At 40.3% G+C, this 27,780-nt stretch overlaps 1 protein-coding gene across 1 annotated transcript; it reads left to right on the forward strand.

Moving 5' to 3' along the window:
* Nucleotides 1-707: 707 nt before the first annotated feature.
* On the forward strand, nt 708-27,638 carry LOC128361455 (ankyrin repeat domain-containing protein 13C). The gene is made up of 13 exons (XM_053321926.1): nt 708-2,011; nt 4,181-4,222; nt 11,159-11,263; nt 15,625-15,710; nt 17,206-17,251; nt 18,695-18,761; nt 19,937-20,081; nt 21,066-21,197; nt 21,989-22,150; nt 26,015-26,094; nt 26,382-26,480; nt 26,642-26,742; nt 26,857-27,638. Exons 1-13 carry the CDS (start codon nt 1,612-1,614, stop codon nt 26,985-26,987), a joined length of 1,596 nt encoding a protein of 531 aa, XP_053177901.1. The 5' UTR covers nt 708-1,611; the 3' UTR covers nt 26,988-27,638.
* The last annotated feature ends 142 nt before the right edge of the window (nt 27,639-27,780 follow it).

Raw genomic sequence — 27,780 nt, forward strand, 5'->3', positions numbered from 1 at the left:
GGATCCAAAGTAAAACTATGCAGCATGGCCCCCAGAGTGTTACATTATTATACTGTATGTATTTTTTTATGTTTTGATTTTTATTGTTGTAACCAGTTATGATGAAGTTAATTGTAACTGCTTTGTTAGGTAGGTTATTCAAATGTTATTATCATTATTGTATGTTGACAAAGTATAATGGTTATTATATACTGACTTGCTCACTGACTATACAGTCCAACCATGCTTATGTTAAGCACGTTGAACTGCGTATGTGTATGAAAAGTGCTATACAAATACAATTGACTTATAGTTGTGGAATCATGGAGGGATCTACCATGGGCTATCTGGACAAGTGCCCAGGGCCCTCGAGCATAAAGGGGCCCTCAATGATGAGAGAAAAAAAGAAAAGTGTGTGCTTTTTTATTGCCGAGCTCCACAGCAAAACTACACAAAGCTTGATCTTTTCTCTTGATTTTGATAATTATGATTACTATCAGAAACCTACTATGTCCAAAACGAAACATGGAGTTACTTGCTTTCCACCTGATAGCAGCGTTATCCAATCGGAATAACATACCTTGGTTCTGTACTTAAGTACTCAGGGTTGGGAAGGTTAATTTGGAAATGTAATAGGTTACAGATTACTAGTTACCTTATTTAAAATGTAATAAGTAATGTAACTATTGCAATTACTTAATCAACATAATGTAACTCATTACATTTGATTACTTTTTGATTATTTTTCTAATTTTCTAACTAATGTTTTCAACTGTTAGGGTAAGTGTACCCACTATGCCCACCAAAATCTGAGTGTTCAGGTGTTTTTCATGGATACTGATCTATGATGTATAAGGGAGATAATTTCTTATAAAGCGAGATTTAGCTTTCATTTGAATATGTATTCATTATGCAGTTCATTTAGATTTTGGAATATAAAATTAAGATATTTTATGAAAAAAATCAAAAGTCTGGCATGGGCTTAATTGGTACTTTGACACCATTAAAGCCAGTGTGCTCCAAATAAGCCAACGTCATGATTTATTTACATATGATTAAAAAAATCTTAAAGGTCTGACTTCAGATGTAATCCCCCCAATCTTAAACATCTCCAGAAGTAACTGTAATTTAACTACACATTTGTTCCCAGTAACAGTAATGGATAACAGTTACATTTATTGTGGAATTAAATTACGTAACGCAGTTACATGTAACTAGTTACTCCCCAACTATTCAGTACTACTGCTGTGAGCTGAACGATTTATAGTAAATGACCGATAATAACCTCCCCTGAACTCTCGCGATACCACGAGGCGGAAGACATGAGCCCAATCTTCCGTACTACTCAACGGGTGCTGCTTCTGTTGTGCAGCAACCAGCGGCACTTTGGGGCGAGAGGAGGAAAGTGAGCAGTTTGTTTTTGTAATTAACCATTGAACGAGAGCTGCTATTTGTTCGTCCAAGAGCGAAGCGCCGTTTTTGCCCTACCCGGTGGAGGATTAAGTGTTTTTCATGTTGTGCACTTCCCGGTGTTTGCGTGAAGACTTCCAACTGGCGAGTCGCATCAGTTCGCCCGGAGGGTCATCGTCAGCGACGACACCCTCTGCTCCGGTAACGTCAGCTGTTTAGAAAATGACCGGAGAGAAGGTCCGCTCCCTGCGCAAGGACCACAGGCCAAGCAAGGACGAAGATTTACTGGAGCCGGACGAAGAGGCTGCAACCGGGACGTTCACCGCCTCCAAGACGAACAACAGGAGTAGAGCAAGTAAAATCTTCAGCAACCACAAGTTAAACAAGTCGGCATCCTCACAACAGCAGCAGCAGCAGCAGCAACAACAGAACCAGCAGCAGTCGCAGATTAATGCCAACACGAACACACTGTCAACATCGGATGTCATCGATGACAACAACAAAAACCCCATTATCCCAACCGGGCAGGACTTTCCGGTACACGAATGTGTATTTAAAGGAGATGTCCGACGCCTGTCTTCGCTCATACGGACGCAGAATATCGCCCAGAAGGACGTCCATGGTGAGTCTACCAGCAGCTTATCACATTAGGATCCCCCCTAAAACCCGTCACCATCTACCAATTTCAAGGTCCAGTGAAGCTTAGTTCGAGCTAATAGGCCATCAGTCTCCAGCAGCCCTGGAAGTAGGCGAGGCGTCTCCCTGCCGAGGCCTGCACCCTTATAACTTATCACTGATTCCCAAATGTTCACTCCCTGCGATAACTTCAAAGCCAGTTCATTCATGTCAACTGACTAAAAAGCCTGTAAGACTGATTGTTGATCAGAAGCTTTAGTGTCATTTCCCATCTACAGAGCACTGAAACTGGTGACAAAAACGTGCCCAGATGTGTATGATCCTTATCTTTATTCACACACAACACAACAATCTGCAGGAGTCCATTGCAAAACATTGGGATTTCTGGATTGATAGCACCCATTCTGCAGAGCAAAGTCTGCTCAGATAACAGCACCATTTCCAAAGAAACCCTCCCACAGTCACAAAACAACAAGATTATTTTGTTCCGGTTCATGTGCCGAAACAAAAGAGGGCCTGTACTTGTGCTCTGTGTCAGCACTAGAATGTGGTCTGTCTTCAAATCAAAGTGTTGACAAGGTGTATGAGTACAGGGGTCAGGCAGGACATTTGCCTCTGCTGGTGGAACTTGAACCTGTATTTTTCAAATGTTCTGCCAGCCTTGATAAGGGTTGGTATGGCTCAGTGGCAGCACTGTTTACTCACACATTAGTTCAGCGTCCACTGGACACAGGCAGAAGCCCGACTGTCACATGATGTCACTTAAAATCAGTAAACTTGTTTACTTTAGGATTTAGGACGGCCAGTACCATAAGAGCAATGATTTACAGCTCAGTTATGTTTGTTGTTCTTCTTATTGGTCCAAAAATTAATAAGCACTGAATTAATCATTAAGGAGTCAGTTCTCAAATCACAAAAACAAATGTTCCTATTGTGGTATAGTGGTATAAAACCATCCAGATACTACTGGTATTATGGTATAGTGGTTTGTGATGTTCAATGTAGAAGGGCTGCAACTATTGATTCATAGTATCTTCGTATTATTCAGACCTTTTCTTTCTTCTTCTGACCAACAGTTCAATTTACATCTACAGCAGCAGTCCAAAACCTAAATATATTCCATGTTCAATAATATAACCTAGAGAAAAGCATAAAGTTCCACATTTATGAAGCTGGAACAAACTTCAGTGACATACAACAGTTGATTTATTTTCAGAGTTGTTGAATGACTAATTGATAAATCAAGGAATTGTTTTAGCACTGTAACATTTACAATAAAAACTATTTATACAGAGGTCGGTAGTAAAGATGTGTTGCCATTAAGTCAAAGCTTTGATTGATAAAAAAAAATTCCATCTCATGCATTAAATTTGGTCGGCAGCAGAAACCTTGGATATGCACATCAAAACACGAGCAGAGAAAGTGATCTGCATAATGGAGGATAAGAGAGTATTGTGTAACCTCGCCTCAGATAACTGACCCATTCGCTGCTCTGGGTAGAGATTTAGTAATTTACACTTGAAATTGAGAGCTCGCTGTTTGTGTCTACAATTACAGGTCCAGAACATCTTTATGTGGCCAGAAATTGTGCCTTATCCTTCCAGTTTATCATAACATCCAGTGGGACTGGTAGCCGACCCCTCTGCTTGTATTTTCACCGTCATCAGGGCGTCTCTGAGGCAGGCCCTCTTTACTCTGAATCCTTGCCCTCTCTTCCCTCTGGAAGAGGAGCTAGAAGCAGCTGAGCGGGCAGTTTGTTTTTCTCTTGACGGATTCTCCAGTGCTTATGAGGCACATTTCACATCCTTGGAAGAAAACTGGTGCTTCTCTACAACTGATGCAAATGTTATTTTTCCTGTGTGCTTCTCTTACCATTCATGTCTGTTAAAAAGCCATGTCTCTGTCAGTTAAAAGCTTATTTTGGATGTGCAGAAGGTTAATAGCCTAGTTATATTGCTCGTCATGGTGGGAGAACACACAATAGACATGTACTAACCATATCATTTGGAGTTTAGTGGATTAGGCCTCCCTATTTTAAACACGTAATTTACCCAAAGTGTGACAGTCCAAAAGGTGAAGTACTTATCAGATGCTTTCATTTCATATTGTGTTTACCAAAGATTGCCCACAAATTCTGTTTTTCTCCTTTCTTTAGGAAACACACCGCTGCATCTCGCTGTCATGATGGGACACAAAGGTGAGTAACGTTAAAAGATGCATCTCAAAAGTGGTTTATTTTTGGTGGCTGACTCTTGACTGCGCTTTCTAAATGAAACACTCTGTGGGGTCTTTATGTATTCTGTTTGGGTATGTTTAAGTTTATTTACTTGTCAGGATGCTCACACATGAAAAAAAGGTTCTGTTTATGCGTCTCCCGTCCGGCCAATTATCTGGATTGAGCAGGAAAATTATTTTCTTCCTTTTCTCATGGACATGTTCTTCTTCACTGAGGATATTAGAACATATTTAATCAGTGGGGGGGGGGGGGGGGGGATTAGATAATGATGACACTGCAAGAAATAGGATCTTTTCAGTGGCTCAAGTCTCTCGTTCTGATTGATCAAATAATAATAGTTTGAATGTGGCAAAGGAGGTAATTAGTTGACAGAGGAGATGTTATTTTCAGCCTTCATGATATTTGCTTCAGGTGCTATTATTAGTGTTCAGCTGGAGTCTCACGCTGTGCTGAAGAGGTTACTTTGTAATTTGTAGAGTTATTTCAGTCAGTTTGACTCAGTAGTGTTAAAGAGGAGGCACAGAATGATGCTTGGAAAACTACATCATCTTTTTTTGGGAGTAACTTTCCAATAAATCATGGAAATAGAACTCAAAGAAGTTGTTTGTGTATGTAACACACCCTAGGATAACATGATTAATAGGTCATGATGTACTGTATCAAGGCTTTATGGACATTTTTACGTGATTTTGTTTTCAGCTGGATTGCACTGGATGGACTGAAAGGATGTGCATAAAATATTTACGTGCTGCCCCTTTGTGAGTCGATGCTTACATTTAATTTCGCAAGGAGACTGCAGAACATGCTATTGAAAAATTAATTCCCTCTACCCCCTTTTTTTTTTTTTTAACAGCAGGCTCTTGGTGAACAATTCAAGGATAGGGTTACTTGTAGCAGTCGTTCCCATTTGTGTACTGTCTGTCATTGAAGCATAGGTTTCAATTGATTTCACATTTGCAAAGTTCAATTCCTGTCGCCAGAGTGTAGACCATGCCACCGCCTATTGGTGATGCAGCCGAGCAGAGCGCCGACATGTAGTGGTGGATGGGACGCTATGGAATTGATTGTGCTAATGAGGCTGCCTATCTCTTCCCTGAGCGGCTGCCCTTTCCTCCAGAGATGCTCAGGCCAGACAGGATGAAGGCTACGGCATGAGATCATCATAGTCTGGGTGTGGCTGCTCTGTTGGGATGGAAAGGACAAGGGGCTTTGTTTGTGTATATAGCCTTGTGTTATGTGCGCTTGATGACCACAGTCGTAATAACAGTGATGCACATCAGGAGTTTGTTAGATTCAAAAGCTTAACCAGCTGTACAGGTGGAAATTTGTACAATTGAATCCATCCTTTATAGAAAAAGACAAGAGGCCAACCTCAGCCACCTCTACTGTGTTTGTGGATGTGCAACTGATAGCATGTGTAATAGTGAGAGAGGAGTGTAGTTTCATTGTCAGAACGTGCAACACTCAAAGTTATGTGAGATACAACAGCTCTTGTTTGACACAGCACCTCAAGACATATTCTTTTAATCTCCACACGTTTAATGTTGTATTGAACATTATTTAAGCTATCTCTGTTGCTATCGTTTAAATTACTACTGTACTTTTTATCTGGGTGTTGTCAGAACAAGTCTTTGAAAATCCATAACTGAAGAAGCCAAATAAGTGTCAAAATAGTCATAAAACAAGGAAACCTGTCCACTGTATATCATAAATCTATGATGAACACATGGTTGTAAAACAGTGGGTTTTTCCATTCAATAAACACAGCACCACACCTCACTCTCTGACTCATTAGCAACTGGCCTTGAATGTAATCTCTTGAAATAGAAACTTGCAGTACTCTATACACCACATTTCACACCCAGTTTTGGGTTGACACTGCTGTCTTCTGTTCCTGTTTGCTGTCATGTCCACTTAATGGACAGAAAATGACCGTGTTCCCTTTTGTCCAGTGGTTGTTGTATGTGTTCCCATGGTCACAAAGATAAAATCACAGTATAATTAAAATAAGCCTCATAGATAAAAGCTAACAACCTATTGAGCGCTTGGAGCCATTTTGCCAGTGTGGCCGGGTTACTTCCTCTGACACGAGCACATGTTATCAGGTCATCACTAAAAAAAGGAGCAGTCCATCAAACAGAGAGAGGAGAGCTCTGTCTTTGCTGAGCTCAGTTATTATGAAGTTATTACTCATTTATTATGAATGTTATCATGAGTTTTAGTCAGGGAGAATATCATAACGAGTTTTCAGCTTTGCCTCAGAGACTATGACAAAGTGACTCCTTCAGCTCCTGTTTGATTTTGTTGCTGAGTGTGTGTGATCGATAGTGAGGAAGTGAGCGAAAAAGCCATTTCATAGATGTACTCAGAGTCGATCACAGTAGGATGGTTGGGGTTTTAACAGCCCACAGAGCCTCTCAACAAGTACACCATCTGCAGCCACTGCACGTACTGTAGCGTTAGATTAGCACTTTTTTTCTCCCGTCTGCTCAGCTTCCCTCATTCCCACTGTTAGATTTTTATGTGACTTCAGCGAGATCTTGCACAGCTCCTACACATGCAATCAACCCAGAAACCCACGGGGAGACTTCCCTTTATCAATACTGTCACTGCTGCATATCGGATCGAATCAGTCAGCAAACACTAGGCTAATGAGTTTTAGGTTCAATGTTAATGTGGGTTAAGGCAGCCATCTTTGATTTCACAGTGGCTTCTTGTTGCTTCTTTGTCGACTTCCTGCAAAGAAAATATCAACTCATAAGAACGGTGTATGACTTCATATTATACCTGTATGATATAGAGTTAAAGCAACTAGTCTGTTAATCAATTAGTCAACAATTAACAGCTTTTTTGGGTATTGTATACTTGTGCTGGTGAGCCGGCAGGAGAGAGATGACAGGAAATATGGAGATAGAGAGATGGGGAATCCAACAAAGGTCTCAATGCTCTGGACGTGATGTGGTTCATGGTCAGCCACCAGGGCGTCCTAATCAGCAACTATTTTGATAATCACTCAGTTGTTTCAGTCACTTTTCAAACATACAGTGGTTCTAGACTCTCAAATGTGAAGATTTTGTCATACATGTGAAACCAGATTTTGATATTTATTCAGCTGTTAGTTGGACAAAACAAATAATGAGCATGTTTCTTTGACCTCTGGGAAATTATGACAGGTAATTTTCAAGACCAAATGATTTATCACTGAATCAAGTAAATAATAATTCAACTAATTGTATGATAGCTCTGCTTCTCAGAATGGAAATACTCTCTGGATTATGCACCATTACATTTTAATCATTTCAATCAATGTTAATGTTAACCAGTGGTACTAAAATTGAAAATTGAAAATCCAAGACGGATCTTTTTGTTAATATCAGTTCATTGTCGAAGCCAGACACAGTTTAGAGCTTGTACTTAAAACTCCAAAAGCCAGCCCAGAAGCTAGCAGTCGTGCAGCTCAGGACACATGGCGTGGCTGCTCTCTCGATGGTTATGTAATGTATATCTTCTAAATGTTGTCATTATTATTACACAATCATTGGATTTAGCGGGGTGATATATAGGTCAAAGGCTCTGGGGAATGTAAAGCTTATGTCAGACGGCAAGCTCTTAGCCGCCAGTATTTTCCTGGCGTGAACCTCCGATATCAACTGCTGCATCCTCGAGCCCAGGCACAGATTGGACTTAAGCATCAACACAGAGGTTTGCTGTTCTGTTTGCTGATGTAAGACTCATTGTGTGTCACTCTTTGGCGATAATCACCCTGGTGCCAAAGGAGATTCTTTATATGATTAAAGCAATATGCGCCCTAATAACCAATCTGTCTGAAGTTGTCCGATTTTGGACAAGATTCAGCATAAGGCTGAACAATTTATACATATTATACAACATGAAACTTGACATGGTCTCAGATTTTGAATATTGTAATATTGTGATATATCATATGTGGTGTCTACCTGGTTTTAAAGACTTTCTGAATTTACCAGACTGGTCTAGCTGCTCTATTATAGATAGATGGATAGATGGATAGATGGATAGATAGATAGATAGATAGATAGATAGATAGATAGATAGATAGATACTTTATTGATATCTACTTCACTGATAATTACCCACGATATCGATATTGAGGTATTTAGTCAAAAATATGATGGTATTTGATTTTATTTAGCCCTTACTCAGAATTTAACATGCAGATCTCGTCAAGCAGAACTGGGCAGAAATGTAATAAGAATTCATGCATTCAGACTAGTAATAGGCTGAGTCTTTGAACTACAGCTGCTCCCCTGGTGTGAACACAATGACTTCCCATTGGCCTGTCTTTGTTCATTTTGATTTTCTTTGCCACTGCTTCCACCTTGAAGCCAGCAGTACAAAGCCAGTGATAATTTGTTAAAAAAAAACAAAAAAAACACAGTACAGCCTGAATTCTTTGGGTAAAGTTATAAAATGCCTTTTTATTTTTCTGTACCTAGGCTCAGGGGATAGCCACGTTCCTCTTTGTTATATGGTTAATATGTTTAATTAGGAGGAGCTTTAGCATGTTTTTCTATTCCTCATAAAGAATGTATGAAACGCTGGCCTCTCTCTCATTAATAAAACATATTGAGTATGTAAATCAGAGAGGTGATGTGGTATTTTTGACTGAATGACAACGCACCCGTCATTCCTGTCATCTAACAGGTTTGGTTTGATCACTGTTTGGTTCTGTGAGGCAGGTTTTATAACACAAACTGTATGGATGTCGAGTGGAGAAACAAGCCTGAATATGAGGGCAATAACCAGTTTGAATTTATGCAAATGACTAATATGTTAACTTAAAGGCAATGAAAGACAAACTGTATTGAGAGTGTTTATGCAGCTTTTATCAGCCTAAATGCTCACTTGGAAAGATGTGCTCAAACAACTGTACTGCCCAAGTTCCTGCCCCATCAAGTGCTAGCCATACATATCCACTCAGCAGCAGACTGTTAGCAGCTCTACTTAGCTTATGTTTTGTATTCGGGCAGTTTGCTGCTCACAGGACTGTGACTGCTCCTGCTCAGCGCTGAGACAGAGTTGCTGTACAGGCGCCAACATTGTAATGAATGATGTCATGACAAAACTGACAGCTGAACCGGAACAACGGGCTTCATTTTTGGCTGGCTGTAGTTTGTTGACAGGCTGCCCAGAGAGTGGAGGGATTTTGTACTGCACTTACTGCTGATCTTGCCATAGAACAGGGATGAGGCTTTTTGGCTGTTTTCCCATTGTTGGAATACAACCACAGCTCTGAGAGTTACTCTACTAGCAGTGCAGATCTAAAATAGGATGCAGTCTTGTATGACTGTAGGTCCCATGGTCCTTTGGTTAATGGGTCAGCTGTCATTTCAAGCCTACATACAATCTTTCCCTTTTTAAAACCAGGAATATATTTAAATTGTTGATTTGATGCTATGAAAATCTCCAGTTGGTATCATCATAGCCATCGCCCCACATTTGGATCAGCCTTTACTGCAGTGTTCATATACGACTGTGATAAATGCATTGGACTGAATGAAAGCAGTAACAGGCAACACAGAAGATACATTAAGCTAGTAAAAGTGTCTCTTCTCTTTTTTTGGGTTGGTTCTCCTCTAGAAGGTCGTATGAGCATCGAGTTAAAATTAGTCTGTTTTTTTTTCTGTTTGATGGGGGGGCTCTGACTATGAATTTATTGTCACCATAGCAACATGAGGGCTGCCGACAGGAAGCAGCTGATGAGAAATATGCAATGTTAACTCTGTATCAATTTGTTAAACTCCTGTGGGTATAACAAATAATAACTGAGTTACTTTTGTTGTTTTTGTTTTTGAGAGTTTGGGGTGGGCAGTTTTCTGTTACATGTGCTGTAAATATTTGAAGCAAACAGACTTTGTTTTCTTTGTTCATGTGCCAACATTATTTTTCAGCACCAGAAAAGATCATCAAACAGACAAATGAGGATAGTCATAAGAGCTTATTCATCCACAGGCGTTTCTTACTTTTATAAAGGTCATTTTTGCTAAATGTCACATCTCTCTGGCTTCATCCAGCACATTAATACATTTTCACTTTAGAATGCGTAACTTTTACTACATTCATGCCCTGCGTCCACATACGTTTTCAAACCCCTAAAATGTAGACTTTTTGAAATGCAGCTGATCTTGTGTTAGTCTGAAAACTCTTTGTGGAAACAGAGACTTTTGATGATGCGGACACCCATGTTCGATTCCTGATTTGGTATTGTCGGTCACAACATGTCCTTCCCTGATTTGTCAGGCCCCTATCATGTGATGACTCCTAATCTATGTTTTCCACCACCTCGACCCACTCACGCTCGTAATTACTTTCAGTAACAGTTCCACATCGTCAGTCGTAAGTCCAAGCAAAGAACTCTGGCCTTACTTCTGTCTCTGTAATTTTTGATAAGTAATTAAGTACTAAGTACTAATCTTCTTCCTCTTTACGCTGGCACACCCATGCCCAGTGTACACAAATGGTCATGTGATATATGTCTTAAAGCAAGTTAGTATGGATGGAGATTATTTCTGAAACAGTGTGAAAAAAACGCTCATGTGGACAGAGATCGTTTTCTTTTTAAAACAATGTATTAAGCTTTTGGATGGAATGAATTCTTACTTTTATTACTTATAATATATTATTGATATTAATGCACTGGTTAACTGTCTCAGAACCACCTTTTTATAGATTTGCTCTGCTTTAAAGCAAAAACTAATGAGGTTATAGTTGTGCATATTGCAGCTCTGGGTACGCCTTAGTTGTCTTGTCATTAATTCACATTAGTTGTGATGTTCTACAATCCCAGTGCCATACAAATAAAGTTATCATCATTTTCAAGTAATTATCTGTCTATTTGTCCATCTGTTCCTCTTGCAGAGTGTGCCCATCTGCTGCTGGCCCACAATGCACCAGTGAAGGTGAAGAACGCTCAGGGATGGAGCCCCCTTGCAGAGGCCATTAGTTACGGAGACCGACAGATGAGTGAGTATCTGCGACTGACTGACTGACTGACTCTGGTGGTCAGCCAGCTCATTTCCTGAAAATAATGTGGCATCAGTGGAGTTTCAGTTTGTTTTTTCTCGTGTGAAAATCGTGATAAAGGTCCGATCAAGGGATGCAAATCAACGAATGCCTCTGCACATTCTTCCACACTGCTGCCTCCCGGCGGGACCATGATGCTGGCCTGCTTGCTTTGTCCTCCTTACAGTGGGGGCATTCCTCAAGGCCCTCTGGCTTTTGTGGCCCAATGAAAGGCAATTCATTAGGTGTTTTTCTCTCTCCTCATAGGCTGATTATGCTCAGGCCCCAGTCTCACCCATTTTCCGCCCACGTTCCAAAGTCCAGCTCTGAAATGTTGAGAATTTTTTAGGAGTATTATCTTAATTTTAACTGTACTCATCGACTATAACTAGTTACCAACTAATGATACAGAAGACTTCCTAACAATGTCATTCCAAGTTTGAATAAATGACAATAATAAAATGAATTTAAACGTTGAGAGTATTTACTTAAACATATTCATAGTGCTTTGGAAGCAAACGATGCATTTCTATAATTTTTGTATTCAGTATTTGTGAGGCTGTATAGTATTTTGAATGGCCTGTTTTTACTGCAGAGGTGCATTTTGTAAATAATCCATTTAAAGCTGTTGATGTGTGATCACGGGAACAGGAAGACCTGAGGTTTCACTGTATGTGGTTGAGCTTTTGGAGGTGGTGATACTGAATAAAACAAAGTAAATTACAACACTACATTGCTGCTACAAAACTATAGCCCATGTTATCAGCTAATACTGACATCACAGGTATACAGGAATACTACATGTAAATGAGTAGGTAAAAAAAGTGGGAGAGGAAAGATTTCTCTTGAAGATTTCTCTTTTCTCTTTAACTCCTCTGATTCAGTGAACTTAAAAAACCCTTTGTGCACTTTCAACTGTGTCATCATCGTGTGTTTTTCATGCAGACTCTTTGGTTGTCTAAAACACTTCAGGATGTGAGCTGACAGGGTAGCACATCACCGCTGAGCAGGCGTAGACTCTGTTAAGAATAGTAAATATTAACCATTTTATTTGGAGGTGAGTCATCCATATTATTGACAGTGCTGTGATAGCACACAGACATATTTACAATGCAGCTACAGTCATGATAAAACACAGGAAAAATTAGCTTTCTAAAACAGTGTGGATAAAATTGTTTGGGCATCTTTCTTCAGTCATGAAGGGAAGCAGCATAAAGTGTCCCCATTGACCGCATCCTCTAATTAACTCTCTAATGCCACTCTCTAATGTACATTAACAGCAGATACAGGTGTCTTTATTGATTGACTCTCTAATGAACCCTGTTAAAACTACATTAAAACTTAATGTTGATGATGCCTCACCTCTTCTAACTTATATGTTAAATGTTGCCACATGATACTCTGTAGTTTGAGTTTGGGACTGTACTTCTCACTTGCTGCATTCAGACATGTTGAATGTTAGAAAATAACAGTAACAGAGTAAATTACAGAGTTTCATAACGAAAACTGAATGTAATGTAGTATTATTATATAGTTATATAACAGTGTAGAAGTATGTCAGAGTGATGTTTTCCTCTACGCAGAAGGTTACCATGGAAATTAATTTTTGACCTTGTATGTGTGACAAAACAGCCTTTGTCAGAGCTTTCAACTGCATCTCACAGTCAAACACTGTGAAAAAAATCTCAAATCTCATTGGAGGTGTTTGGTAGTTTTATAGAATCACCATATTTGCACCAGATGAGAAGACAAACTAACAGACATCCACAGACTTTTATGCAGTGGCATTTTGGGAAAGAGCAAATTCAGCAGGACTGCACCACACCTCCCGGATGCAGGCCTGGGAGAGGAGGTTCGCAGAGAAGCGTCTGTTTATGTCTGCTGATTTAAGAGATCAGACAAGTGCAGTAGGTCAGTCTGCTGATCACCTGAATCAGCAGACAAGTATTAGGAGGTAAGAGCTTGTGTTGCGCTAAAGCACAGAGAAGAGACAGTCGTTGATAGTTAACCCTCTTCACCTCCTTCAGTTCTCTAATGTCAAAAGAACAGCCCTGGACCTCTGTTATGAAAGCTCAGCAACAACATTTGAGTCAGAAAATTGCTGAGTCTGCACGATGTAAAACAATCATACTTGGCCTCCTCCGTATGCAGTTTTTACCTGATTGCCATGATGACGTCACAGGGGAGAGGTGTTAAAGGAAACGGTGACTATTTTCCCTACTCAGCACAATAAATGTGAAGTCCTTCATAGGATTAGTCCAGCAGAACTCGCTGAGTCAGCTTCAGGAGCTCTTTTAAAGGCTGCCATACTTATGTTGGTATTTGTTAGACGGAGGGACTGGGTCTCTCTGTGTGGGTGGAAGACATAAAGTGTCTTGGTAGTTAGCAGTGAGGCTTGCTGCAGATAAGATCAGTTTGAGTTTTAATCAGGGAGAAGATTCAGACAACATTTATAGTCCTTTTAAAGTGCAATAACACCTCAGGCAAAAATATTAGCGCAGATTGTGGTCTTTGTTAAAGGATGATGGATGGGATCAGTGTCTGTAAAGGCTGGATCATCTGATCTATAGAGTTCCACAAAATGTTTTTTTCCTCCCCAGTACATTTATACAGACATGTTTAACACAGCTTATCATTTTTATCTAGGCATTAACAGCAACTCAGTGGTAAAGTGGCTTTTTAGATGTCTTGTAAAATTACAGTAATTGACGACGTGTCAGCCAGTTTAGCTATAACTTTATCCACTTGATCCAACCTGTTCACGTCAGCCTGTCTGACTCCACCACAGTGACTCTACAGCATACCTGTGTCAATATTGACTGTTCTCACATTGCTGGAGACCTGCCAGCAGTAGTTGTCCAGTTAGATTCAAGGACTAATTGTTGAGTAGTAGCAGTTTGTAGTGATGTAAAGCCTGTTCACCCAACATTGTTCGAACTATGTCTCTTTTCATTAGCGTTGAGGTGAAACTGCTAGGATCGCTCACCTAATTAGTGCCAGGAAAGTGCCTTAATCAGTGTCTGGGTGAATTAGTGCCAGCATGGAGAGTCAGTTTGGTTTAGTCGTTGAAGAGGTCTGTATTGGTTTCTCTGTAAGCTTTGGCTGGGTGGTCTGTCGCCAGATGGTGAGATTGTACTCCTTTCCTTGTCCTGCTGAGAGGCAGTGAGGATCAGAAGGAGCTCCATCCAGAGCTTGTCCACACTCATTAAGCCGCCAGGCCACATAGACACCCTCCTCCTTTAGCTGTGCCTGTGTCACATGGCGCATGTGTGTGTGTGTTACGTGTCTGAGCTCTCATTTGGTTTAGTTTTTTCATCGAGCCCCCTACCCCCTTTGTGCTGGCTTGTGGGGAACACCAGTTAGATAATATGAACAACATGTTAGTGTATGTTAACTCATCGCGTGGACCTACAGCAGCACAGGAGCTAGTTAGGCTAACGATTGTACTCTTAGTCTCATATCTGCTGCTGGTTTAAATGTAGGGCGGTGTCTGTTGTCACATTTTAATACTTTCATTACAGTTTCCACAACTTCATAATAGGCTCAGTCATGTCATTATTTAATCCCCTCTTGGCTTTATCAAAGCACCACAATTATGTCAATGAGCAACTGATGTTCCCACTCCCTTATAAACAGCAAATATTTAAATAAATGTCAGCTAGTTGGGTGTGGATCATTTTTTCTTAATCCTTTTGCAAATAAGATCAAGTTTCCAGCAGCCAATGAGCTAAAGAGCTGTGAATGCTTGTAAGTCAGACTGTCGGGTTAAGAAGTCCCCTGCAAGAATGTCTCTCCCCCAGGTCATTAAGGAGGTATAGGCGCAGCTCATTTACAGGCAGCTCTGTATCTCTCAGGCTCGTTCCCTTTGAACTTCCTTGAATGTTTTGATCCCTGCAGGTGGTATGCCACAATGGGTGTGATGCTGCTGGTTGTGTCCCATCTGGTCTCAGAAAGTTGGCGTATCTCTGAACCAGAAATCATCATTACTGTAGACTGTGTCTTCTCTAGCAGGTCTCACGTTGGCGGGATTTGCCCGTGTTCCCGATATAACGGTGCAGACTTACAGTACGTTCACACAGGCATGTGTACCCCTGTAAGACTTTCCACACCTTGCAGACTGTTACAAACTTCAACCTCACAGTGACACACCTGTGTTGTGAATCAATCTACTACAAGTTACATCGACTTTTAACATTTCTACATAAGAAGCCCTTCATCCAGAGCTTTTTCCACACAATTTATTGGCCTTCGTTGTTGTTGGTTTTGCTCTCACATATGTCCATCTTAATCTCTGTTTTCCTCTTTGTTTCTGTGTCCTTTAGTCACGGCACTGCTGAGGAAGCTTAAGCAACAGTCCAGGGAGAGTGTGGAGGACAAGAGGCCAAAACTGCTGAAGGCCCTGAAAGAAGTATGTAGTTCTTGCTTTCTTAGTTTTCTGCTCTTTTCTCTAATTTTGCCGCTCCTGACATCTTCTAATTCTGCTCCCATTTTGTTCTCTTTTTTTAATCTCTTTTCTCTCATTGGTTCTTTGTCTCATCTCTTTCTTTACAAAGTTGAAAATACATACTCTGCTTACCTCACTTTTCTCTCCTCCCCTCCACAAATAACTGTCATCATAACAAATCAGTGCCAGCAGGGGCACACAAGCACATTATCAGCTGTCCAGAGTCAAAGATGTGTTGTTTAAGGCTAAATGAAGCCTCACAGTGCTTCTGTTGCGGCCTGGTATGACTACACACACACGCACACTGTTAACATATAACTACTAACAGACGTCGTTCAGAGCCACAATTATCAGGGGTTGTTGTGGTTGTCTGCGTATGATGTCACTCATTCATCACACACTCACACAGGCTGACATATATGCTTTTCATGAGGAGACTTTCTGTTGAGTTGAACCTTCCCATCATGATGTTATGGAGGCGTAAGCATCTGGCAGTTTTCAGCTTTCAGTTCAGCTGTGCAGCAGCACCACCCCCACAAGAGAGTTAGGGACACTAAGCAGATGGGCAAATACAAGACCAAAAGAGGCAAAATATCTTAATACTCTGTGTTTTTAAAGGTGCAATGTGTAGAATTGAATGGAATATATTATGTTTTATTTGTTTATAATCACCTAGAAATAAGAATCGTTGTGTTTTTGTTACCTTAGAATGAGCAGTTTATATCTACAGAAGGAGCTAGTCTTCTTCCATAGAGGCTGACATGTTGCACCACCATGTTTCTACAGTAGCCCAGAACAGACAAACCAAACACTAGCAAGGCTTTAGAGAGGGCGTTTCGTGTTTTGCGGCCACCGTAGATTTTCCTACCCATGTGGAAGTTGAGGGAGAGGGGTACTTGGTTGCAATCTGCAACCTCACTGCTAGATGCCCCAAAATCCTACACACTAGTCCTTTAAGTGTGTTTCAAGCAGTCCTCTAACATAGGTCTGGTTTAGTGGCTCTCTCCTCTGAATTAAATGTAAACTTCAAATGGCTTGAGTCTGTGTTTGACATGACGTGATCCTTCCTGGATGATGAAGTTGGAATACCAGAGATGTTTTTTTTTTCTGCATTGTCGTCTCTCGGAGATTGTATATTATATGTATATTGAGACGGTGATGATGAGTTCAGTACATGCCAGCCTCGTACCTCGGGACAATAAGGCTGTATTGAGTTTTGGCAGTCAGTCATGATTTGTTGTGGAAGGAGTTTGAGGCTCATGTTTAATCAGGTTCATGCGAATTGAAAAGGGTTTGGTCTGGGTAAATATGTGTGTTAAATGTTTTTTCCAGCATGATTTATTCCTGGTGACCCAAAAAACACCTTCTGTCAAATAAACAGCATTTGGCTACGAATCTCCACTTTTTTTCATCCCTGTAATTTCATGTGTAATTGAATTTTCTTTATTTTCATTTGCAGCTTGGAGACTTTTACTTGGAGCTTCACTGGGACTTCCAAAGTTGGGGTGAGTCAAGTTCCACTGCCTGCTTGTCTTATAATAGTGAGACTGACAGAAACCTTTTTGTTTCATAGACATTATCCACTCTGGAAAATCACCATGTGTCCTCAGTAAAGTCTATACTACACCGCCTGCTTTTATCTGTGTACAGTATCTCTTTTCAATATAAACATGCAATTGCTATACATATACATATTCATGCCTGTGATATATTCTACAGATATATACATTTAAATTATGTGAGGGAGAGAGAGAAGGAAACAGACAGAGAGAGAGAGAGAGCAGCGGTGGTGCAGCTAAGTAGAGAGTGAATGAAGAAAGGGAGCAGCAGTTACGAGAACAGAGCAGTGAGTAAGAGAAGTAAAACTCTAGCAGAAATAAACACGCACACACCTCAATGTGCCCTACTGGAAGGTGCCGCATTGCCGGATTTGGTATGATTGCAGCCTTAAGGTGAACACAAACAGAGGGATGTATTACAGGAGCATGTGACTGTATCTGTCAGCGTCTGTCTGGTTAGCGAGTGTTTTTCAGCTTATAGCCACTGTAGCACAAGGTGTTTACCTTGGTAACACTCCTCCTGCTGGACATGACCTGACACACTGTCTACCAATGTGGATGTGCCCCTTTTTATGATTATCAGTGATATTTGGTAATACCAGGAGCATAGTTACACAGGATGTATTTTTACATATGATACGAATGAAACATAAACTATCACAGTTGACTAAATGTATACAGTGGTACTGGTGTAGAAGCATTTGCCTAGTCTGCACAACTCTGGCGTCAGTGTGTGAGCCACGACTGACCTCTATGTCCTCACTGTGTCTTTGTGAATTATTGACAAAGTGGACAAGATGGATGCATGAGAGTAACTGAATGTAAACTGGTTGCATAACAGTGTATTTGTAATAAGAAGTTTTGTAAAAAAAAATATAAATAATAATAATAATTGTTTAGACATACACCTAAAATTATATTTGTAGAGTAGTGAGATATCTGATTTATGTCTGTAGAGGACAATCCAATTCAAACCACCACAGTCTCATGGATATATGCTTATGTCAGAGTGCTTTCTGGCTCAGTGCTCCTTTAGGCCTGTTAAGACTAGATGTGGTACTTTGTTCCATTTTCTAGCAGCCTTTCTTAATAGTCATTGACAGAATAATTTAGGACTGTTACAATATCTTTGCCTCAGAAGGAGCATGTCTTGAATTGCTATTGCAGAGCAGCAAAGGAAGTTTCTAACTTAACCTGTCGGTGGCTGCAAGTTATTAAATATTTAGCTACACAGCTACATGTTATTGCTGGTATGTGGCCCTTTAGTCTACAGGGCTATATGCTACAGAAGCTTTGAAGTGGATGGTTGTCTTCATTATTGAGTGTGCTTTCTAAATTTAGGCACTTCCAGGCTGTTGTTTAACACGTGCTTATCATTTCATGTTGCAGTGCCTTTGCTCTCCAGAATCCTGCCTTCAGATGCGTGTAAGATCTACAAGCAGGGCCTCAACATCAGGCAAGTCCTGTCAACAAATGTAATGCATTAAAATGTGTGACGTTTAAAGACACAGAAAAGCAATTCTGTCCATCCTGTAACTTAAAGGTTTATTTGTCATCTTGTACTGCACACAACAGCATTTTGCTCTTTCTCTACCTCCCATTTCATTTCTCAACCTGGTTTGGTTAACAAGTGTGTGAAATCATTGCTGGGCGATATGAGGAAGCAGATGCACATCTATCACTTCTGTTCATCAGTTTGAGTCAGAGCCCCAGAGAAGGAGAGTTACTGTAGAGTCTAAAGTGCTGCTACCTCACTTACAAAGGGCGTCAGCAGAAATTCGTCACACTCTGACGCATGTTGACAGGCAATCACAGCAATGAATCTACTGTGGGAGTCAGTGTTGCTTGTTTCATGGCACTGTGGGCAAAAAGCTAACACCAGGCAGCATTTAACAACCTTGAAGTTTAGCTCACACAGCTATGACAAATGCACGATACATTAACACATTTTTACAGTTTTTATAGTGTTACATGTTAGAAAAACTAGGGCAGCTCTGTATCCAGCACATACCCAAATACCACTGGGTATCATAACATATTAAGTCTATTTGAAGAATTCACTACATAGACTGTGTTTGTTTCTCTGTGTGCAGTTCCTGTGTGAGATACCCTTGATGTGGAGCTTGTCATTATTCTCTGAAACCGCTCCTGGCTGTCTAATTTGGTATTCAAAATGCCCCCTTATTATCCCAGAGTTGCAGGGAGACAGAGAGAGTGAAAGAAAAAACACTGTCACAGCAAGTTCATTTACATTCTAGTGTTACAGTGTGTCAGCGCTGTCATACCTACCCATAGCACTTTCCACTTTGTGTCTGGTCTTCACAGATCAGTTATTCTCTTTGCTGTCATGCCTCATTCCAGGACTACACACTTTGACTAAATTTTAAAAAAAAATCTTAAAATGTGATGTGTCTCTGGTTACACTGGTTACCATACACACTGTCTCTAAACTTTCTAAGTGAAGTGGTGACATCCATCACAGTTTTTGAAGCTGTTTGCTAGTGCCTTGTCTGTGACCATAGTTTACCTTTGTTTTATTTTTCTTGTTTAGCTATCTTTTTGTTTCATTTATCTAAAGTTCTCACATTTCATCTTCTTTTTGTATGTGCATATGTGTGTATCTATTTGTAGGTTGGACACCACCCTCATAGATTTCACAGATATGAAGTGTCAGCGCGGTGACCTCAGTTTCATCTTCAACGGCAATGCCATCCCCTCCGAGTCTTTTGTTGTTCTGGACAACGAACAGAAAGTCTACCAGCGGATACACCATGAGGTGTGACATACCATCTCATATGCAAAGCAAGAATGAAAGACAAAGACTTTTAGACTGGCATGTTTATTACAGCCGCCCACAATATTTAAAGTCCAGTTGAAATTAAACTTCCTTTATTTGTCTACCACAGCATATCTGCCCTGTAAATCACTTGTCCGGTGTTTTCCTTTGCAAAAAAAAAATCAGAAACCAAAAAGGGAGAAATTTATATTATGAATTCTTTGATTTCATGATGGTGCCCTCTAGTTTGCATTATTTTGATGATATATCTTTCCATCATCTGCTTAGGTAGCTGGAGATTTCATTTTGATACAGCAAATCAAATATTACATAAAGCAATAACTTAACGTTTGATTATTGGCAGAGCGGAAGGTCACACTGCCTGGTAGCATGCTGCTACCCAACACAAGAGACAGACTATCAACAACCCACTTTAGCTTCTCTACTCCTTCTCATCTAACTTATAAACATGAAAACACCTCTTATCCTGCACCTCAGCTTGTTGAATGAGTAACCAATCAAACACTAACCAGGAAAAAGTGCACTGCTAATGTCAGTTAGCAGGCTAGTTAGTGCTTGTTTAACAGCATGTCAAAACACCTAAAAATGTCACATTGGACCCATTAGATTCTGGTTTGGTCATTGTTCTTCAAAATCCCTGTTAGCAAAACAGTGTCTGTTCATGACTTATAGCTACAGTGGTTTGTTTAGTTTGTCTTTATTCCATACGATGTTACAATGAAAAAAATAGGGAGCAGTTTCCTATCAGCACTGATATGAAACACATGCTGTATAAATTTATACCAAGCTCACTGCTACTAAAATTGTATCTGTGCTGCTGTCGGATGTTGAAAGCCTGATTACATGTGTGCTATGCAGCCTGTTCTTATGGCTTATCTTTGTTTGCCTCATGGAAATAAAACAGCACTATTTCAGACCTCATATTTCCATGTCTGTGTTGACAGCTCTGACCTGTATTTTCAGGAGTCAGAGATGGAAACAGAGGAGGAAGTGGACATTCTGATGAGCAGCGACGTGTACTCAGCCACACTCTCCACCAAGTCCATCACCTTCTCCAGGGCACAGACTGGCTGGCTGTTCAGAGAAGACAAGACGGTTGGTGTCAACTGTTGTAGTTGTGATTGTTGGTATCAGGATATTATTAATCCCACCACCACAGCTGGTCTTTACCTGGCTGGGGAATTTCTGGAATTTTGAGTGACTTGAGTGGTGTGTTCCAGACAGGGAAAGTTTGGGAATTTGATCAATTCTCAGGGGAAGAGAGGAAATACAAGGTAAACATGACACAAATATATCAGAATGTATTTTATATCTTTATACTTTACTTGTAATTTAATGTTGGTTTTCAGCTGTTCCATATTAAAGGAAACAGACTGTTGACCCCTTTTTGACCTAAAAACAACATGGACAAATGAAAAGGGATATAATATTTTAAGATCATGGAATTACTCTGATATTGTGCGGCCTTATGGAAAGCCACAGTTAGAATAATAAATTATTGCCACCATGTGTCTTATGCTGGAAGTGTAAATGTTGTTTCTCTTTGTCTTCTTCTTATCTGTCCAAATATGATTCTTGTTAGGGAACTACAGTTCAGTTATTCAATACCATAGACGCCCTCCATTTTCATGATATTTCCTGTGCTACATCTCCCATACCAAGCAGGAAAGACAGTAAATAAATCAAATGTGATAACCCAAGGGAAACCACAGGTGATAGGCTCAGGGTTAAAAACAACACAGACAGGGTAGGGGTCATGGAGGCAGTGAATGAGTTATGTGGGTATTGCTTTCTGTCTTCTCACTCCTTTGTCTTTTTGACGTGTTAAAAGGGAAATTGATGACTCAGCGGGAGAGACTTTTTCTGACTGTTTCTTCTATCTCCAGGAGCGTGTGGGAAACTTTCTGGCAGATTTCTACTCTGTGAACGGCCTAATGCTTGAGTCCAGGAAGAGAAGGGAGCATCTTAGCGAGGAGGACATCTTGAGGAACAAAGCCATCATGGAGAGTCTCAGCAAAGGAGGGAACCTGATTGATCAAAACTTTGAGGTGAGTTGGATTGAGAATCTGTATGGTGGTCACTTTTCAATCAAGTGATGTAAGTTGGGAGATGGCAATTTCACCAAACAAACAACATTTATAGTTGCAGTCCATGCCCAACCATCATCACCCATACTGTGACCATTTAAGGGGACCTATTATGCTCATTTCCAGCTACTTTTGTTCAGACTGAAAGCAGAAGAAACTGTTGGAAACCAAACATCCAGAGCAGTCTGAAGCCAACCTTTTTTTGCTCACAGGGATTACTCCTATATACGTTTTACACTTTGGCCACGTTTTAATATGAACATGTGACATTTTGAAATTGGATATATGATTGAAAATAAGGAGACATAATAGGTACCAATTAAGGCTACCATCTAACATCAATCATCAAATCACACCCATCCTACTGCATAGTGATAATGTAACATAACATGAGAGCAGAGCATTTCTAATATTGGAATGCAGGAGTCAATAAGCACTGCAGACTCCTGCACTCTGTCTTTGGTCTCTGCTGTAAGTTGAACAATTCCTTCCATCTTTGACTTATTATACTGTAATATTTTGTGTCACATTGACTTATTTTAAAGGGTTTAGTTGGATATTTTGCAAAATGTGTTTATCCGTTGGAGAGAGTTTGATTAGAAGATATCTATGTCACCATGAAGTTAAAGAAAAAGTAAATATTCCAAGACACAACCTCCCATAAAATCACAACTTGTAGTTACAACTTGTTCTTTTGGTTTGGATGAAATCAACTAGATATAATGTGTTGATTAAAGAGCATTAGCTGGTGGACTTTGTTACCTTTGGACACAGCCAGGCTAGCTGTTTCCGTTTTTTATGCTAAGCTAACCAGCTGCTGGCTGTAGTCTTATATTGGTATTTATCTTCTTATCTAATTTTCTGCAAGAAAGCAAATAAGCGTATTTACCAAAATGAACCAAGTGTTTCATTATGAATTGGCCATTATTCCTTCCTGCACTGAAAGCTACCACTGACTTATTATTCAGTGTGAGTACTGCAGGTTTCATGCATTTATTCCAATCTACCTCATCTACATATCCTCTTGAGTTTCATTTTCTCACAGGTTCTCATTAAATGATGAAGTTACATAGTGAGTCATCAAAAAAGGTCTAAACTGCATAGTTTTTAGTTGCCTTCTGTTGGACTAGAACTGGGACAGATATTCACAGACAGCATGGAACCGTGCGCCCCCCCCCCCCCCCCCAGTATAATCAGAGACAAAACACACCAAGATAAAGTGCATATTTCAAGTTACTTGGTGGCTTACTGATAGGAACTTCTCAGCAAAAATGAGAACGAGGTAGAGCACATCTTGCTCTGTTTATAAACATCCTGTTTACTTCTACCTGCAGCGTAAGAACCAGTCCAGTCCTGAAACTGTCCTGTCCCGCTGGAACCTTGGGGTAGGACATGAGTCTGAGACAAAATAAACCTCACTGTACTCACAGCTGTATCTGTATAGAGATAAATCTTGTTGAAACAGCATGGACTTCCTGCCAGACTCCATCAGTCAACTTTGCATGGTTTATTGAAAAATTCCTGTCTGACTCGCCACCGTTGTCCCTTTGATGTTTTATTAGTGTCAGACATGAAACCAGAATGAAAACTACTCCCGATCACTGTATGTGACACAGGACTACCCCCCTCTATGCATGGATTTGACTCCCAGCACTGCCACCTAGTGGTGAAGGCTAGAGAGCTGCACCTTGTTCACAGGGACGACTCTCCCGCCCACCATCCCCTCACTACAGTATGTTCCAGAGTTTGCTTAGCAAGCCCTTGTCTAAACATAAAGCCAGTCACACAGTTAGGACAAAGCAATGGATGCAAACAGTCAATGGATGCTTTTTAACTGCTCGGTTGTTTTTTGTCGACTCCCTCTTATTCTATGTTCGGCTTTGTCTCATCACATTGTTGTTTTTCAGTCTATTTAAAGTCATTTGAATCACTGCTCACACATGTTTAAAGTGAAAAAAGCCTGTGTTTTAGTGTGTGCTGGTGCTCATACTAAAATATGAACACCAGGGCCCCCGTGAAAAAAAATATGCGTGGAAGTGGGTGAGAGGAAAATAACCAGCTGCTGTGACGTAGCTGTGTTTACCACAGCGAGGGAAAGCTGGCCTGTGGACACAGGGAAGCGTGGGGACCTTCCGAACAGGGCTTGACACTATTGATCACACGGATGAAGCCTAAAACCCCTGGTGCCATGGAATGATGGAGGGCGGGGCCAGCATACCAGCAGATCAGGGCCTCCGCAAGCTGTGTGTACTCTGTCCTCGTCATAACAGCACGCCAGAGCTGGTAAACATAGTGTGAGAGCGAGTACTTACCAAGGCCACAGCCCACAGTGGTGAAAACACCAAAACATGTCTGTGAACACTGCAGTGTAGGCGGGAATGAGGGAAAGTGAAGATATCGTCTCCATTTTTATCTACACTTCATTGGTCTGACTATTGGCACAATCAGGTGTCTCGTCATCTCCATTTTTCCAGATCATTCTGCTCTAGTTGCCTTATTTAACCATGGCTCACAAAAGAGAGGTCAGCTGGTGTGATTCCAGTCTTTTGAACCTCGATGTTGGCAAAAGCTTTGAGTTCATTTCAGGAGAAAGTCAGTTTTAGGAAAAACAGGATTGGTGATTCCAGCTGCAAGTCAGGGTCAACAACACCAGATTGTCCAAACTTAAAATAAACTGACATTGAAGGAAAACACTTGACGTTCGTTTAAGAAAAGAGAATCAAGATCATTCCACATGATTTGATTTGAGGAGGCAAATCCAGCAGGTTTTTAGGGAGCATTCTGGAGACTGTTTTGATGCGGCTGTTTTTGTTGGAAGTCACAGTAGATGATAAAATGATCAGGACAGTTAGTTCTGATATTGATCCGACTCCAGAGGTACTCCAGGTGAATCTGGGCAAAAACATAGGAGAAAAAGAAAGTAAACAGACTGCTGTGCATTTCATGACATATTACAATATTTTTAATGATTGTTTTTAAGTTCATTACAGCTAAAGCTCTCAGATCTTTTATTCCTGATGTCACCGTTTTACACACTTGGAAGTGACTAAGAGTGAGACTTGGTGGAACTGATCCTGCTTTTTTTTATACAAACATTTCTCTTCATGATCTGTACAAATAGAGGGAAAGGCTCTGTCTTTTACTGCTTTTCTTTTTTCCTGTTTACTGATGTGTCTGTGTGTTATAAACCTGTAAAGTGTGAATGTAGAAAAGGATTAAGAGCTGAGACGCTGCTGTTCAGGAAGTAAGGGCATTGTGTACAAAGGTGGGTGAAAGTACACTGTGAAATGGTATCAGGTCTTATGTATTTAGCTAAGCTGATGTTTAGTGGTGTACAGTGTTATTTGAGCTGCATTAAAATTAAATTATATTTTGTGTGTGTGTGTGAGAGAGAGAGAGAGAGAGGGAGAGAGGGAGAGAGAGAGAGAGAGAGTAGGAGAGAGTGTGTGAGTGAGGCTGAATAGCCCAAACAAGAATTGCTGAGTTGAGTGGTGTTGGTGGCCTCTAGTGGTGTACTACTGAGCATGTCATTATATTTAAAGACAGATAGAATAAAGGAAAATTATATTAAATAGCACTTTCTTAACTGAGCTCTTCCAATGATTTCTGTCAGACTGACAGATCTTTAGTCGGCAACTCACCCATTTTTTCTGCAAATGAACATCCCGTCGTAAGAACACACATTAAATGGTTCCTCATTTTGTTTTGTCTGCTGTGAGTGTGAACCTTTTTTGTTTTTCTTTGTTTTATGTGTGGCCCTGCAGTGTATGTGTCTAAAAAGTGACCTCGATGTGTTTTCGTTCTCTCTCTCTCTCTCCTCTTCAGCCTGCAAGGAGGCAATCTCTAACACCACCTTCACCCAACACTATCTCCTGGGAAGAATACATCACTGCTGACAATGGAAAGTAAGTGTTTAAATGTTCAAGTCCAGACTTTGGCAGGGGAAACCAGACCAAATGTTACTGTTATCAATTTGTGAATGAACCAAATGAACAGAAATCTTCACATGCAATTGTACTTAATTGTACTTTCCAGGGCCAGACTTTGGTACTGATGAGGGTTGTGTGTGTACAGTTTAGAAGAAAGAATATAGATGACAGAAAGCAAAGCTGTAAGCTCATTCTCAGTGAGCCACCTTCATTACGAGATACTGTAATAGTCTGACAGCTTGTTGTCACTGTCTTCCCCCCAGAGCACCTCATCTAGGAAGAGAGCTAGTCTGCAAAGAGAGCAAGAAGAACTTCAAAGCCACGATAGCCATGAGTCAAGACTTTCCTCTGGGCATTGAATCGTGAGTCCTTACTTCAACTTTTCATCCATTAAAAGCCACATGATGAGCATTTATTGATCTGAACTGTAGCCACATAGCAAACATGACTTGCCACTTTTATATTTGTTGATTTGTTAATTCTTGTCTGTTGTCTGTCCCCCCCCCACCTCCCCCGCCCTCAGGTTATTGAATGTTCTGGAGGTGATTGCACCCTTCAAGCACTTTAATAAACTCAGGGAGTTTGTTCAGATGAAGCTCCCCCCCGGCTTTCCTGTCAAACTCGGTAAACAGATTTTCAGCAATCCAAAGCAAATAATCTTCCACTTAAAATAAACAAGTATGCCTTTAAGATATTTGAAAACATAATCACCAGTTCTGCTTGTGCTTCTCCCTGCAGACATCCCTGTCTTTCCTACAATCACAGCTACGGTGACATTTCAGGAGTTTCGCTACGACGAGTTTGACGAATCCATTTTTACAATTCCCAACGATTACAAAGAAGACCCCAGCCGCTTCCCTGACCTTTAACCTCTCAAGATGAAGATCCAACAGGACACAGCAAGCAACAAAGGCAACATAATGCTACAAAACAAACGTTCAATGCCTAAGGAAAAAAACTAAGATCAAAACAGTGGTGATCATTTCTTGCCAGGTTATGGATTTACCCTGAATACACACGTGATGATCAGAGCTGGTGAACATGACAAAAATGGCAGAGATGTCAACATCTTTTTGCATTAACAAAGTGTTACGAAGATTCTGAACATCCCATCGGTGAAAGGGCATTGAAGTTAAATGAGCAACAGCAGTCAGGGTGTAAGTGGAGAAAAGACAACCGGTTCAGCTGATGCTATGTATTTAAGTATGTAAGTAATGTTCATAAAGGGACTGTGTTTAACTGACCTGTAGTGAAGCACTGACATTACTGTGTGAGATGTTGCAGAGGAATTCCACTAAAACTTACTTTTTAGGTTCTTTTTCATGCGTAAAGAAATTTTTCGAAGAAAAAAAAATCTCAAGATGCAAAAGATTTAAAGTCATTAAGACGTAAAATTGTACATAATCGAACACACACCTGTTACACAGGTGCATATGAATCTATACTTTTTCACAGTTACTTCAATTCTTTGACATAAAATATAGAAATGATCCCTAAAATGTACTCAGCATTGATAAAAAGTCCTTTAAAATGCACTAAACAGAAAATCTGTTTTGGTAAATGTTTTGTGAATTTGCTGCTTTTGTAGATAAACAACCTAAAAATCAGTTTTCATTGAATTCCACTTTAAATCTGCACATTATAAAATCATATGAGTGTGTG

Source organism: Scomber japonicus, chromosome 7, assembly GCF_027409825.1.
Source record: "Scomber japonicus isolate fScoJap1 chromosome 7, fScoJap1.pri, whole genome shotgun sequence".
In the NCBI taxonomy this organism is placed as follows: domain Eukaryota; kingdom Metazoa; phylum Chordata; class Actinopteri; order Scombriformes; family Scombridae; genus Scomber; species Scomber japonicus.

Coding starts and splice junctions, on each gene's coding strand:
- LOC128361455 (XM_053321926.1), top strand. CDS start 1,612: ATGACCGGAGAGAAGGTCCGCTCCCTGCGCAAGGACCACAGGCCAAGC. Junction 15,711..17,205: donor TGCTGAAGGCCCTGAAAGAA/GTATGTAGTTCT, acceptor TTTCATTTGCAG/CTTGGAGACTTTTACTTGGA. Junction 21,198..21,988: donor TGTTCAGAGAAGACAAGACG/GTTGGTGTCAAC, acceptor TTCTATCTCCAG/GAGCGTGTGGGAAACTTTCT.